At 38.3% G+C, this 15,828-nt stretch overlaps 2 protein-coding genes across 8 annotated transcripts in view; one reads left to right on the forward strand and one right to left on the reverse strand.

Annotated features, from left to right (window-relative positions):
- Positions 1–7,457, reverse strand: part of LOC122654566 (cell division cycle protein 27 homolog B) — a 46,607-nt gene extending 39,150 nt beyond the window's left edge. For 3 of the 7 annotated variants that reach the window (XM_043848705.1, XM_043848703.1, XM_043848707.1), the window contains exons 1-3: positions 7,283–7,455; positions 5,473–5,545; positions 5,013–5,122 (exon numbers count right to left, since the gene is read on the reverse strand). In XM_043848705.1, the coding sequence (XP_043704640.1) occupies positions 5,013–5,122; positions 5,473–5,545; positions 7,283–7,387 (288 nt within the window). In that variant the 5' untranslated portion in view covers positions 7,388–7,455. Of the gene's footprint in view, positions 1–5,012; positions 5,123–5,472; positions 5,546–7,282 lie in introns of all 7 variants that reach the window. The other 4 variants (XM_043848706.1, XM_043848708.1, XM_043848704.1 and 1 more) reach the window with 3 other exon arrangements.
- Positions 7,458–12,962: 5,505 nt separating this feature from the next.
- Positions 12,963–13,507, forward strand: LOC122656353. The gene has a single exon (XM_043850833.1). It carries the CDS (start codon positions 12,999–13,001, stop codon positions 13,470–13,472), a length of 474 nt encoding a protein of 157 aa, XP_043706768.1. The 5' UTR covers positions 12,963–12,998; the 3' UTR covers positions 13,473–13,507.
- Positions 13,508–15,828: the final 2,321 nt, after the last annotated feature.

Genomic DNA, 15,828 nt, shown 5'->3' on the forward strand with positions numbered 1-15,828 from the left:
AGACTTAACCTAATTACAAGGCTACATAACATTACAATACAAATATGATCTCTAAACCCCTTAGTGTAGCATGAATATATTCAAAAGAATTTGTTCACCAGAACGCAAGAGAAGACACATTCAATTTTGTCGTTTATAATGGACACCTGATGTAGCAGCAAAGATGACCAATCAGTTTCAGGATCACTTTGACCGATCATTTTCTGTTAGGCCTGTAAACAGATTGGGTTCGGCTCGGATACGGATCAGATGTGATCGGATCCGGATATTCCCTGGCCGAATATGAATACCTCTAAACGGATTCGGATGGATTCGGATGCAAATCAAATTAGGATTTTCGATCATCCATTTACATCTCTGCCTTGTGTAACCTGGACCTCCCTCCACCTAGCGGATACAATTCACTCTCAATCCATATCTCTTAGATCATGATTCTCTTTTCCTCATATTCTTGAACCTGTTGAATCTTCAAAAACCCTCAAGATCATTATTTACTTAATTTTTTATTATTAAGTATTCGGATTTTTTTCCGGACAGATTTTATTGGAGTATTCGGATTTTTTTCCGGATATCTCTAAACGAATACGGATGTCCCTAAACGGATACGGATGCGGATCGAATTCGGATTTTCGGTTATCCATTTACAGCCTTAGTTTTTGTACAATGACCCACAAACATAATTAACTATTTGGATGACACAAGAAGAGTATGCAACATTTATCTGTTTTTATTCACCACCACCACCACCCAAAAAAAAAGAAAAGAGTATGCAACCTCATACAAATCTTTCGTAATATTGTTGTCATAGACTCATATCTACAGTCATTCAAAGTCAAAGCCCAATGAAATAGATGAAACTTTTGTTGAGATATGATTTACTTAGGTTTGGTGATTACTAACTGCGTGTGTCCATAAAGGAAAAAACCTTTAACTTCTGATATCTATTCTCATTTGTTGTTGTGTAAGTTGTGCAAGATGATTTGTGTGATTTGGTTCCTTGGATGGTCAATTCACTATTGTGATCTTGGCTTTCCAATATATGGCAACAAGTGGCAATTGAATGGTATATAACTAGCCCTTGTGTAAACCCATGCCTACGGTCAAAAGACCATAACTTGGCATGAAGTGTTCATCACTTCTACAAGTTCTTTTCGGTATCAAGTGACACCTTTATGTATTACTATTCGCCTTGTATAAATAAGTCCATCTTATTTTTGACTTGTTTGGTGTCACTACCATTGGGAATTCATCAAGAGCATCTCTCCAAGTCTTTAAAGATTTCATCAACATCAAGTCCAAAGATAATATTGGGTCAAGAGCGAGTCAAGAGCTTCAATGGAATCATCAAGGGGCTCCATCAAGTGTAGATGACTTCTTGTAGTTAGGAATTTGTAATTGTAATTTGTATATTTTTAATTCCTAGCACACATGTAAGGTGATTCTCAACTTAGGACATCCTAAAGACACCTTGAGCAAAAATTCCAAAATAAAACATATTGGCATTCTTAGATTTAGACTTTTTGGTAGACTTACCTCGGGAAGCCACATGACCAAAATTGAGTATTTTTTACTTAGAACACATCTAAGTTGCATTTGAAATGAGTGGTCAAAAATCAGAACTCAACCTTATCAGCAACCAGCTCACCTGATTAGCAACCGGCTCACCACTTGGCAACCGGCTAATCTCTTTCCTAGAGCTCTAGGTCGAACCGGCTCACCGATTCCAGTCGGCTCATGCACCCTATTTCTGCACATTGCACAACTTCAAACCGATTTTAAGTGGCCGTGCACTTAGAATTGGACTTTGGCCAAAACATGAAAGTTGTAGCTCTCTAAGTCTAGTTTCAGATAAAAAAAGAATCAGGTCAATCCAAGCTAGTTATATCAAAAATACCGGGCAAAGGTCAGGCAACCGACTCATGTAACTGGCCCGCCAGTAACAGTCCAGTTCAAATTGGACTTCGGACTTTGGCCAAAACATGAAAGTTGTAGCACTCTGAGTCTAGTTTCAGACCAAAAAAAAAAAAAAATCAGGTCAATCCGAGCTATACCGAATTAGTTATGTCCAAAATACCGGGCAGAGTTCAGGCAACCGGCTCATGTAATCAGCCCGCCGTAGCATTTCAATTACCGTAGCAACAGTCATAAAACAGCTACACTATCAACGACTTTATTCAAGCAGGACACCTGTTGGGCAAAATTTTTCCCGCTGAAGACCTTTTTGTGTACAACTTTTTGCCCTTCTTTTTCCTATAAATAGGGGAGGTTTAGAGGATTTTTTTTACAAGTCTTTGGGCACATATTGGAATACCCTTTAGGGTGATCTTTTGAAAGACGATGAGGGTCAAGCTTGGAGGATCTCAAGTACACCATGAGCCAAACTTGGAGAAGTCATTCAAGGGAGCTTGAGGAGAAGAACCAAGCCTAGTGAGCCTCAATGGAAGATTAGCCTTCAGGAGGTAAATGATTTGTTATGAGCTTAATCTTGTATATCTACATCAGAGAGGTATATGGTTTGTGCTTAAGTTGTTTATCTCCCTACAAAAAGGGATTGTGTATTGAGCTTGTATTGGTATATATACCTAGAAGAGGTTTTGTTTGCTTGAGTTGAATAACTCAAATCTCCTATAATGGAGTTTGTAAAGGTTAATTGTGAGCCTTAAAACACTCATGTTTGGTGTACCAGCGAGAAACACCAGGTTTGATGGCAAACCTGAAAAATCATTGGGTTAGTTGTGAGCCCAAAAAACAATACGGTTTAATGGTGAGCCATGGAAAAGCATTGGGTTTGTTGCAAGCCCACAAAACAATTGGTTGTGTAGTGACATAGGCAAACACCTTTGTAAGGGTTTAATTGCCACCCGGTAAAGCAATTGACATAATGGAAACGCAAGGAGCAAGGAGCTTCTAGGAGTGGATGTAGGCAAGGTTACTGAACCACTATAAATGTTTGTGTCTCTCTTTGTCTCTATTGCTGTCATCTTCATCCCTTACATTGTAGTAAACGGGTGTTAAGTTCTAACTAAGTCTATCTTTAGTTTGAACACAAAGTTTTATTTGGGCAAATGTTTTTAATAGGTTACTATTTTCCGCAATACCTAATTCATCCCCTCTTGGGTTGCCACATGACCCAATAACTTAATCAGCTTACTATTTCTATGAATACCTACCACCATTATGAGAGTTGCTTTTGCAAAACACTACCCAACTTCTACCATGAGGCGATAGGTGACTTCCTATAAACACTTGATATATAACCATTTAAAATCTAACAATAAATAGACGTCCTCCCAACATTGTTTAGTGTAATCCATATGAAGAGAAAAGAAAGGTTTATCTTATACTTCATCTATGAAACATATCTTAAAACCTACAAAAACTTAACCTAGTAAAATACAGTATAATTGTTGACCATGGGGTACATGCCTCATTTTTTATTTTTTTTTTGTGGGGGGAGGGAGTGATGAAACAGCCTTGGCCCTTGGGTGATGATAAGATTGGGATTACTAACATGTATTTGTATGTGAAAGGTTTAATCAATCACATAAGATTTTTGGCACCAAGAAGGTTATTTGTGTGTATACAGGCACCAAGGAGCAAAAGCCAATGGAAGTCTCAAGTTTAACTGGAAAGATTCACTAAGACCCAAGCTGAAGAAACTAAGTTTTAGAAGCATCATGAAGAAGACAACTCCATTAGACAGAGGTTTTTAAGCTTTATTGTGCAATTCTTGTAAACCTATGACGTAATATCTCTCACTTTCTTAAAAGCCACTAAAAGCCAATAAAGACCTAAATGGTTTAATCCTGCACTTAGGTGGCTAGCAATCTGGGTTAAAATCTGTCTACACAGCATCTTTGTTGTCAGCAATCATCAGCATACCCATGGAGACGTCTGCTTAAAATTGAAATATTTGTTAAGTCTTTTTTCAGAGGTCATCCGCATAACAAAGGAGACGTCCATGTACTTACACAGAAATCCGCATAACCATGCAGATGCCCGTTCAGTGTTAGGCTTTAAATGGGTCTTTGAGCCAAAGTACATCTGCAGAAAGATGCAGGTGTCAACGCTACTAAGGAGACGTCCGCTTAATCATGCAGACGCTTATCCAACAGCTTTGACTCTCAGACATTTTAAGGTCCCTTAGTCTGACAGATATCTGTGATCCTTAGTAAATGTCAGCCCAACTAATTCAGATGTCCGCGTACTTGTATAGATGCCTGCATGGCATAAATTTCAATGGATATATCTCTTGACCGTTGGAGGGCTAATGGCTATATTTTGAACCGTTGGAGGTCAGCGGAAGTCCACATAATCCGAGCCGTCATACACATGGTGTTTTTGCTTGAAAACAAGCATTTTATTTCAAAACACCTTTGGCCTATATAAAGGGGACTTTTGGATAGTCAAAAAACAACTATTACAACAGTGTTTGAAGAGCTTTAACTGAGCATTCTTTTCATTCTTTGGCTTTAGTGTTTGTGAGAGATTTGTGCTTTTATTTTGCTATTCACCTTCTTAGAGGTTGTATTCTTTTCTCACTTTGTAAAATTGTTGTGTTGCATGTGTGGAGGTTGGGGCCACACAAGAAGTGTCATGTGGTGACAGTGTCAATGGTTTTGGTGTGATACTAGAAAACACCTTTAGATTTATAGTGAGCTGTGGAAAAACTAAAATTTGTAAGGATTTGATTGCTACATGAGAAGCAATTGAGACTAGTGGAAATCCAATTGCTTGTGTAACCTTGGTAGTGGACGTAGAGAAGTTGCCCTAACCCCTCTAAAATTTTGCCTCTCCTTTGCATCATTTCTCTTATTCTCTTACTACTTCTTGAGTGTAGGTGAGTGTTCAAAAACTAGTTTCTTCCGCGTTTATTACTGATCAAAGTTTTTGAACTTCAACTTTAGTCTTTCAAACTTAGAATCCCAATTTTCACCCCCTCCCCTCTTGGGAGCTCCCTGATCCTAAAATAATATATCTACAACGATAATTTACAGAAAGTGGTATGATACCTCTGCATTAGGCTCATTAGCAGGGCAAAGTGCTGCTTCAGCTTCACTAAGAAGATCCATCTGAAAGCATGATATTGCAAACAAGTAGCGGGATTGAGCCATCTTTGTTCCTTCATATTTTAAGACCAAAAAAGAATAAGGTTTATAAGAATCACATTTATTCTTTACAAATAAAAACTAATAATGGGAAACTGAGATAATATGAATCAAGGCAGTGTTTGGATGAACAAAGCACTTCTCTATTTTCTGAAACAACAACAATGTTTGGTATTTCTTAAAAGTAGTTTTTGAAGGATTATGAATATTTGATGAATTTTTCAAGAATTGTAAATTGCTGAATAGATATGACCAATGAGATGCATGTGTGTTCCTCTATAACAAAAAATTTCCGCATTTGTGTATGTCTAGCACATGGAAAGGAAGCATGACCTTGTGAGGATGCTAAATGTGAGGAAATTACCTTTCAAAATATGGTATGCACAGTAAGCTTGTTTATTGTGCAAGTAACAACTGGCCAATAATTGCAAATTCAACTGCAATTAAGAGTAAATTCAAAATCAGATTAAATAAAGAGATCTAAAATGACAAACAAAAACGAGTTGCACTTCAATGATGAAAAAGAAATCGGTTCTGACATAATATTGCACTTGAGTTATAACTTATAAGCAGTGAGACAGTGATCACTATCTTAGGATGAAGAGATGGAGCATCCATGTAGAGTACATGATATACACTTTCCCTGCCCCCTCGTTCTTTACTCTAAAAAGATGGACAAAATAACCAAAGCTGCACATTTGATTTTATGATAAAAAAAAAAAGGGCGTACCCAGTGCACGAGGCTTCCGACACTACAGTGTCTGGGGAGGGTCACAATTTACGCAGCCTTACCCCTGCTTTCGCAGAGAGGCTGTTTCCAGACTCGAACCCGTGACCACTTGGTCACAATGGAGCAACCTTACTGTTGCACCAAGGCCCGTCCTCATTTGATTTTATGATCACTCAATAAAATTTATAAAATAAATTTCAGAATCTCCACACCAGCCCTAACCTTATGTAGGGTCATAAAAAAAAAATTGCATACTTTAATAATATGGTTAGTCGAGGCTGTTAATGAGTTGCAAAGATCCTCAAAAGCACCTTAAGATTCAAAACATTGAGTGCATAAGAAGGGAAACAAGCCTAAGAGGGATAGAACCATAAACAGATGCATCAGAAAAGAACTAAGGAGTAGCACAAAAGGGTTATAAGATGAACGAAAGCTGACTGACCTGATTTGGTAATACGCAGTGAAGAACAAATCAATACACAAGTAAGGAGTGTAGTGGCGAGCTCAAAGAGTTAAAAGACAAGCAAGAACCAAAAATGACTTGGATTAAGTAGCAAGCAAGGACATTAAGCTTACATTTTACAAGAAGATGTAACCCTAAAGAGACTGGAACAGAAGACATCTGGCCAAAACCTAGTAGTTTGGAAAAGATTTAAATGAACTAAGTTGAGCTTTCAGTTTCTAATAATGCTAGCTGTCGAGAGATTTGGTGGTCAAATAATTAATCACAGCATACATTTACCAAATGGTATTATAAAAATAAGGTAAAAGTAGACATTCATATATGCCTGTTACCCTAACTCATAAAAGTTATAGAACAACATCGCAATTAGGAATTTAAATAACTTGTTTTTCTAATTGTAATAGAGAGCTGCACTTAGCACCTAAAAAAAATTTGAGTGCAGTTCTGGAGTAAATCTCATTCAGAAACCCCCTTCGCAGCTACAAACCCACAGTCCATAAAAAAAAACTCCTTTTGCTCCTTTCGTAGTAATATGCAACCCTTAGTTCACCTCAGCGAAAAGTGTGTGTGTTTGTGAGAGGGCACATATTCATGGCATTCCCCGTCTCGTTTTTCTCTCGCATTTGAAATACTAGTAAGTTTCAGCAATTAAACTATACTCCTAACAATTAACCCATGTAACGCATAACCAATATAAATCGCTAACGAGTCGTGAGTTTCAGCACTACTACCTCATTTTGAGATCGATCAAACTTTGTCTCGCAACTATAATTTACTAATAAAAGCTTAATCAATAATAAAACACTTCAGAAGCACCGTTAAACATAAATAAATACATAAAACCCCCCAAAATAACTGATTAGAAACAACTGAGCCAACACGTAAAAGCTCCGCCAACTGAATCTCTGTGATCGAGGGGAACTCTGGACATAGGCAGAGAAACATATACAGTAAAATAAGAAGATGAATTTAGATACAGACCTCTGATGGAAACTCTGCACAAAGGCGCTCGCAGAGAAAAATGGCGTTTCGGTGCATGAAATGACGAAGACTGCTCTGCACACAGTCGAAGAGTAGGGTTTCCATACCGACGGTACAGAGAGAGAATGGGGGAAGAGACGGAGAGAGAGCCAGCTTCAAAGGCAGTGAAATTTGGGTTTTTGTGTTTGGGGCTTTTAATTCAAAAATGTAGAACTACACGTGCGAACCATTAATGGTTCTTTCGATTTCAAACGCACGGCACGTGCCAACAGACGAATCTATCTGGTTCTCAACTTTCATGTGTGGGAGAACAGTGAGGCACTGACTTTGGTGTGGGTAACGTACTCAAGCGGCTTAACCGACGCAAACACTCACAACCGTTTCCTTATCTGATCAAATTCTAATACAATTATAATCCTCTTATTAATGTAAATAAACTTCTAATTAAATATCTGGAATCAACAAAGGAATCGGCTTCCTTTGAATTGAAATCATTCGAAAATCGATTGGGAATCAGCTGGAATTGTCTTGAATACTAGAAAAAACAAAAATTAGGTAAGATGAATACTAGAAATTCAGTATGGGTCGGAAGCTAAATTGGTTTGCCTCCGCAAAATGATTATATTAAACTATAGAGAATGTACAACATTTAACATCCAAGCATACCTAGATAGGAAACATACAAAATTATCTAATAGTCCACCTTCGGTGTGGCTTTCAGCGGAATTATCGATAACCAAAAGATTGACTCAAGGATCCATCTTCGGCATAGCCATCAAAGGAATCCATAAACCAATAAACAATAAATAATCAGAGTCCGTACTGTCAAACAATTAATTCACAAAACTATAATGAGGTCTATCTTGGCTATCGGCTATCCCAAGCCATATTATCACAGACAAATCTTGGGCATGTATCCCAGACGGATGAAGATTGATGAGATGCACATTTCTTGGCTAGAACATTTGCCACAATGTTTAATTTCCTGTAGCAGTGAGTAATTCTCCACCTGATCAAATCCAAATATGACTTCAAATAGAGCCTCTTTTGGGGGAAAAGCCATGAGATAGATAAGTTATAAACACTAACCACTTCCGCGTTCAAATCACATTCAATCCACAGATTTGCAACTCCACTGTCAATAAAAAAAGCCAAAAATTATGCATACTTATTTGAATGATTTCCCAGGTAAGTAACAAAGCTACCCACTAGTATCTCAATTGAGGTTCTAAAAATTTTGGCCGCACTTGAATGTCTTGGGTTCCCAAGTGTACATCCATCATTATTCAATTTGAATGTCCCAATGTCCCAATCTCTGGCTTATTCCATATGATTTTAATAATTCTGCTAGCTACCGAGTTGGGGAGAGTAACATTCAAGATTCTAGTTACCATCAAGTCATCAATAGAGGAGATCTTGCACGATACCATAGTAGATGTATCTCAGATATCTTTCATAATATCAGAGATGACATATTTAGATTGTTTCCCTTTGTCTTCAATTCGTCTAGCATTTCTCTCTTTCTATAAGCATAAAGATGCCAAAATAAATACGGACATCCATTTAAGTTTCAAGGGAACTATAGTAACCTTCATCTTCCACCAGTTATATAGATCTCGAAAGGGACCTTAAAGAAGTTCAAGAAAAAATCACAAACTTTTTTGAAAAAACTGCAATCGCAAAATATATGATTCAAACTAACAATAATTCTTGTGCATAAATTGCATCTCGCTAGAAGCCATGTGCACACCATTTTTTTCACCACCTTATCATCGGAGAGAAGCTGATTGTGCAAAAGAAGCCATATGAATAATTGAGATGTATTTAAGGGGAAGAACGGATACAAAATCCTTTTTTCATGATGAACAGAAATATCCATCATCTTTGGTGGACCTTGAAATCGTAGTTATCAAGGTGTTCAGACAATGCCTAGGCATCCAGACGACTTCGTCACCTTGCATTTAGGTCCCTTCCAATGCGTTGGGTCACCTAAATGTTGTGACAACTATACTTAACATTATCATATCGCTAGATCATCAACATAGATCATTGAACAAATTCCAAATGTGTTTTTTTTCAAACCAATGTTTTAAAGTGAATGTGTGAATTGTGTCATCCAATTTCCAATTAACAAATTATAACTTAATTAACCCCATAACCCCTTTGCATCCTAATTTTGAAGATGTGATGATCAATACCACGTACATAAATCCTCACAAAATCCTTGTCCATTCCTATTATCTAGATGAGGGTTTTGAATGTTGGGGTAATTTGACAAAAGACATTCTAGATTAATTGCATTGAAGATTTAAAAAACCCGGATTCGGGCATGAGATCGGTCTTCATCGGTTCAGATCAGATCGAAAATTGGCTATAAATCAATTAAAAACAGCTTTAAAAAAAATAGAATTTTTATGCCTTCATGGCCCGAATCCAAAAAGAATTTTGAGAATCAAACATAATCGGAAGCGAGAGGTCAATCAATTCATATTTTAATTAGCCAGCCAACCCCGACCCCAGTTTTTAAAGGGACTTTGAATGTATTTGGAACTTCCTCGTTTACATCAGTTTCATGCCACTGTTAGGTGTTTGCACTTTTTTCATGAGAATAATTAGTTTTAAATCACATCAATGACGTGCTTTCAGTCTCATTAGTCGAAGATCCCAATCTAATTCTTGCTCTTTTTCTTTTTCTTTTTCTTTTTTAATTTTTGGTACCAAGATGAGCCCACCACGGTGGTGGCCCGGAAGAGGACTGGCGGCCCAGGAAGAGGGGAGTATGGACTATGGAGTAATAGAGAAGAGAAAGTAGGTGCCAGGCTGCCACCAATGGGAGAATGGATCATCTGCATGTACCAACAGGTGAACGTACATGTGAAAGCCAATCACATTTTAATTTTGTTTGCATAAATACCTCTCTTCCCCTTGTAAATGGTAAAACTATGATAGGTGGTTGGCTCTCACATGTAGGTTCACCTGTTGGTACGTCTAGAGGAATCGAACTCCACCGATGGTGGGTAGGAGTCGATCACAAGTTGGGTTTCCATTCTCGTACATGAATGTACAGGAATGGGTTCAAGCCATCCAGATGGTATCCATTATGTGTGGGTCCCACCATGTGGATGCCATTTGGATGGCTGGAACCCATTTTCATATGTTCACGTAAGAGAATGCGAACCCGCCTTGTCAATCACTCGATATTCCTAGACTTGCACCAAACCCAGTAGATGGCAGCCGACCACTGCGCCTTCCCCGCCGGCTTCCTGGATCCTTTCTTTGAAAGGATATGCATTGCTATTTTCATGAAAGAACCATGATGGTATCACAGCAAAGAGAGATCTATGACCTATCTTGAAGGCAATGTTATGGTAAAGAAATTTTTTTTTTTTGTGCATGCTATATCTTTCTTAAATATAATACAAAAAGTGGGGATGCCATTTAATTCATTTGTTAAGGAGCCTTCCCTTGAAGTTCCACCCTTCAGAGTTTAGAGTCAAATTGATGTCTCCTCACGATTCCTCTTAAAATTACCCATATCCCAATTTTTTGATCCAATCTCTAACATATGGTCTATCATGCTAGTATTTTATTCTTTTATATTCAATGATTAGATGATTAAAAAATTATATTTTCAAAAAAAAAAATTTAAGAAAATATATCTATACATGAAATTAAAATGAGATTAGGTTGAAAATTATTGGATATACAGAAGATGACGTGGGCTATACATCTAAAAAAATTGAGTCCCAATAGATAAGTGAAAATTATTGGATTTATAGAAGAGGACGCGGGCTATGCATCTAAAAACTGAGTCCCAATAGATATGTAGTGGAAGACATTTGGAACATCAAGAAAACCTGATGTAGGCCAAACTCAAAGGGTAAAGAAAATAAAAAGAGGGTTTTCAAAATAAGTTGAAAGTAACTTACTATTATGTCAATTTTAAAAGCTATCATAGTCCATGTGGCCATGGGCTTGGGCCTAATTGTGGTAACCAACTTTGGTCTCCTGATAAAAAGAAAGAGATGTTGGAGGAGCACTGGTTGGAGAGGCATGTGACCATGGTCTTGGGCCTAATTGTGGGCAGCACCAAAAAATTTCCTTGAATGGTATTGTCAAGGAAAACTCTGCCCATACAAATAATAATCAAATTAATATTATTAGGAGACCAATACACAAATATTAGAAAGCCTAACAGACTCCTTTTCTAGTTTCATATTCATTAAAGTCGTATGCATTTAGACGGTGGGCCTTGGTGCAACAGTAAAGGTTACTCCATTGTGACCAAGTGATCATGGGTTCGAGTATGAAAACAGTCACTTTGTGAGAATAGGGGTAAGATTGCATAAATTATGACTCACCCTAAACCCCGCAGTGGCAAGAGCCTCATGCACTGGGTATGCCCTTTTTTACATGGAGTTACACTTGCACTTGGATAGGTAGTTCAACATGGAAATAGATGGAAGGTTATGCAAAGTAACCATAATCTCAAAAATGCTAACCTTAGAAATTATGTGATCGAGTCTCGTGAACCTTATGGTCCAAATCAACTTTTGGAAAAATAATTTTTATTTTTCCATTCTCTCTATGAACCACCTTTCCTCCTTCCAAGATATCTGTGAACCACCTTAATTTCCCGTGGCCACTCTCCTTTTCTCTTAGCTTCTCTCGTGATCCCTTAATTTAAGGTTTCTTTAGATCTTTATGTTCTTATGGTTGAGGAACAAACAGTACATCTAAACTTTCCTTTTCGATCATGCTTTCCCAAGAAAATTAAAAGAAAGCGAAAATCCAATAAAGGAAACCACTTGTCATATGGTCACAGAATGACCAAACGTGAATGACCAACTTATTTCACTTTTTACCCATCAAAACCATTAAAAACAAACAATAGTTCCCTCACATTTTACATTTTAACTTTTTTGGTTTTGTTTTGGTATGACATTTTACATTTTAACAAGTGAAGGTGATAGTAGTTGCTATATTTTGTGGAGGAGAATGTTTTCTGCGTGGGACATAGGGTCACGGGCAATTTGGATCCTCTAATGCCGAGTTGTCCGGTAGAACCCTACTGTCAAGACACAGCAAGGCGGTAAATGGCCACCTTATCCCTAATCGGGCAAGGCGCTTGGGCAGGGGTAAGGCGGTCATTCCTCGTCTTGCTGTGTCTTGGCAGTAGGGTCCTGCTGGGCAGCTCGGCAGTAGAGGGTTAGGGTCCGGGTCATGGGCCATGCCCACGCACAACAGGGGTCGGAATGACCGCCATGTCTCCCATGTATGGCAAAAATTCTGTCCCCTTTTGTGCCACCGCATACGCTCTCATTGACTGGAGCGCGCGCAACATGGCCCTGCGTCCCACCCAGAAAACAGCACCCCATTTTGTGATTATCTCAAATTATAAAAATTGCAGCTTCTAGGTTTTAGCTCAGTCTAATCATGAAAAAATCTAGTGCATTCATGAGTTCTCTTTTTCTTTTTTCTACATTGATTGCATGCACGAGAGTTTGCAGGTCCAATCGTATCAACCCTTTTGCTTCCAAAAAAGAGTTGAGCTGAAATGATATAAATTAGGGTTAAGTGGCAAATTTCTTCTCACAAGAGATAATAGCCGCGCGGTTTCTCAAGTTTAATTATATGAGTCATGGCACCAAATGGAGAGACACTTGTTACTTCTTACTCGAGGAACAACACCTTCTGCAAAACACCTAGGTTCTCAATGGAAGGTCTCCATAGGACTGTTTCCGATATCTCCTTCGAATTAAGCATAGAAGCCATCGATGCAAAGCTTCCAACGATCTCTGAAGTAGAGGATGCTAAGTGTGAGTGTTGTGGTATGAGCGAGGAGTATACGCCGGAGTACATTCAGCGGGTGCGTGACAAGTTCTCCGGCAAGTGGATATGTGGGTTGTGCTCGGAAGCTGTGAAGGAAGAGGTGGAGAAGAATGGTGGGAGAGGAGAAGAAGGTTTGAATTCTCACATGAATGTGTGTGTGAGGTTCAATAGAATTGGTAGGAGCTACCCAGCTTTGTTCCATGCTGATGCAATGAGGGAGATATTGAAGAAGAGTACTATAGGGTTGGAAGGGAGAGGAGTTAGGGCTAATAAGACTATGAGCCCTAGGGATAGGGGTAGTGTGAAGAAGGGTGGGATTGCGAGGAGCTCAAGCTGTATCCCTGCCATTACCAGGTAGATGACTGACCTGAAAACGGTGGCATGAGTTGATGGTAGGCAGGGTTGTGGGTGAGGGATAATTCCATGGTTCTTGAAACCAAAAGGAGCTTCCTTAAAGAGTAACCTGATCTTCACCTCTGTTCCTTAAGTCAAACTTCTATCATTGAGAATCTTTTTGCCCTTTTTTAGGGTTTCCACTTGAGTCCGGAATCTCTACCCACAAGGGGGTGTCACCGGATTAAAATCCTTTCAGTCCGAGTATCTGGTAATGTACTACAATGTAGTCCTCAGAGCTCGATATGGTGGAAGAAGCTTCATCTAACGATGCGAGCTCAATGCAAATCAATTTTTTTTTTTCATTTTCTTTTCTTTCTTCTCAAGCTTGGCACCGTTGGATATCTCATCTTTCAGGTGTCGAGCTCTCAGACCCGCATCGCAGAAGATTTTTTCCTAGGTGTCTCCACGTACACATGGATCTCATCGTCTATGAGGGGGGTACAATATTCACTATTTGCATGCGGGACCCATATCCCATGGACAGTAATATCCATGTAGACACATTTCATCGTAGAACTGTACGTGAAGCCTTCACTTATGGGTAGATGTGATCCATGTTGGAACTGCATGGGTCCAGCAGGTCCCACACATACCTCCTTCACTTGCTTCACCGGTGCTTTCAAGACTCGAGAGGATCCATTGTTTTGATTAACATTTACATCCTAGTACATTTCCTGCAGGGTGATTGACCTTTTTCTCTCTTTGAACCTTTAATGCATTCCTCATGATCAACTCTTGCAGTTACCCTCTAGGGTTTTATCCTCTAATGTTCTTTCTTATGTAATTAGGGCTCTCTCTCTTCATTACAAGGCCTCTTTTTGTGCCTTGGTTTGAAGTTTGACTTAAATTATGTTATTGCTTCCCATAATTAAACAACTTAATGGAATTAATTGTATTTCTTTCTCCTTCATATGATAAGGCAGGATCTCATATTACTTGAAGAGTTCAAAGCTATATATTATGTAGAAAACTCCACATTTAAGTTCCTCAGCTTTCTCCTAATTTCTCAAAATGCTCAAAAAATTAATGCATTGTGTGATCAACCGTTAAAAGTGAATCGCAGGTCATGAAGATTTTGCAAAGTCATATGATCATGGCAATTTGGGCATAGAGAAATCCATTTAGTAGGACACTAATAGCTAAGATCACTTTTTAAGTTAGTTCCTTTTTATTTGGATACATTGATGCCTCTAAGTTCAATTTATGAGTGCAACGCATACTCCAAGTGGTTCAATGTGTATATTCTGTGATTCTTCCAACTCGAATCGGAATTGAATCGAAATTGACAAGAGCCATTTCTGATCCGATTCTATTCTTTGAAAACTTGACTACAATGGTTCAAAAGCATTCAACCACCACAAAAGGAAAAACGACTTTGATTCACAAGGTGGAGTCATATCTGATCTTGACTTGACCAGAATTTTGATGTTTGAGACATAAGACTTTGATTCCTAGGTGGGTCCTTTCAACCTCAACTTTTTGAGAAAGTTCAACATTTGTGTCCTTCATTTCTTATTGAAATAATAGTCTTCATGAAGGTGACCCTATATAGTTTGGAAAAGGAACCTTGGAAAAGGCTTTGTTGAATTGTATAAACCCAAAATACACTCCAATGCGACCCAAAATTTAATTAAGTGAACTAAAATTCTTTTTACCAATAAATTTGATAAGTAAATTTTTTTTGATGATTTACCAAGAAAGAACCAAAACTGTTGGGAGAAGCTCTATGCACTTAGCTGCAGAGCTATTAAGTCCTCTACTAGTTACAAAAATTGGGCCAAGATCTAATTGAACTTTTGAGATATCATGAAATTTTGGGCCAATTCTATTTAACAAGTTTTCTATTTGCAAAATGAAGGTCATATTTCTCAGGATCCGGTTCCACTACTTCCATCGACTGTACTTCTATCCTACTTCTATTGCCTCACACCACGCCACGTGTCTTGACACACATCCAATGTTTGGGGTTGAAACAAGTCAAAAAAATTCAAAAAAATTGATGAGACCTTGAACCAAACCTTAAACCCCTAAACAACCCTGTGGAAACCAGTCATGCCAAGATTGCTTGGCTTAGGTTTAAATCATACGTGAGGGCTCTGATACCATTGTTAGTTTATAGATATACAGTGATAAACCCTATCACTATCATGTCCATATGAAATCTTAGAACACAACAATAATAGAAATAAAAGGGGAGGGATTGTACCCTTCACCTTCGTATGTTGACGAAAAATAATAATAGAATACCCAATTGAGATCTCCTCCTCTAATCTGCAGCCTTAGACCAATAAACTTGAAGGGATCTTCTGCAGTCTCCC

The sequence above is a fragment of the Telopea speciosissima genome, chromosome 3 (assembly GCF_018873765.1).
Source record: "Telopea speciosissima isolate NSW1024214 ecotype Mountain lineage chromosome 3, Tspe_v1, whole genome shotgun sequence".
NCBI classification, from domain to species: Eukaryota; Viridiplantae; Streptophyta; class Magnoliopsida; order Proteales; family Proteaceae; genus Telopea; species Telopea speciosissima.

Coding starts and splice junctions, on each gene's coding strand:
- LOC122656353 (XM_043850833.1), top strand. CDS start 12,999: ATGGAAGGTCTCCATAGGACTGTTTCCGATATCTCCTTCGAATTAAGC.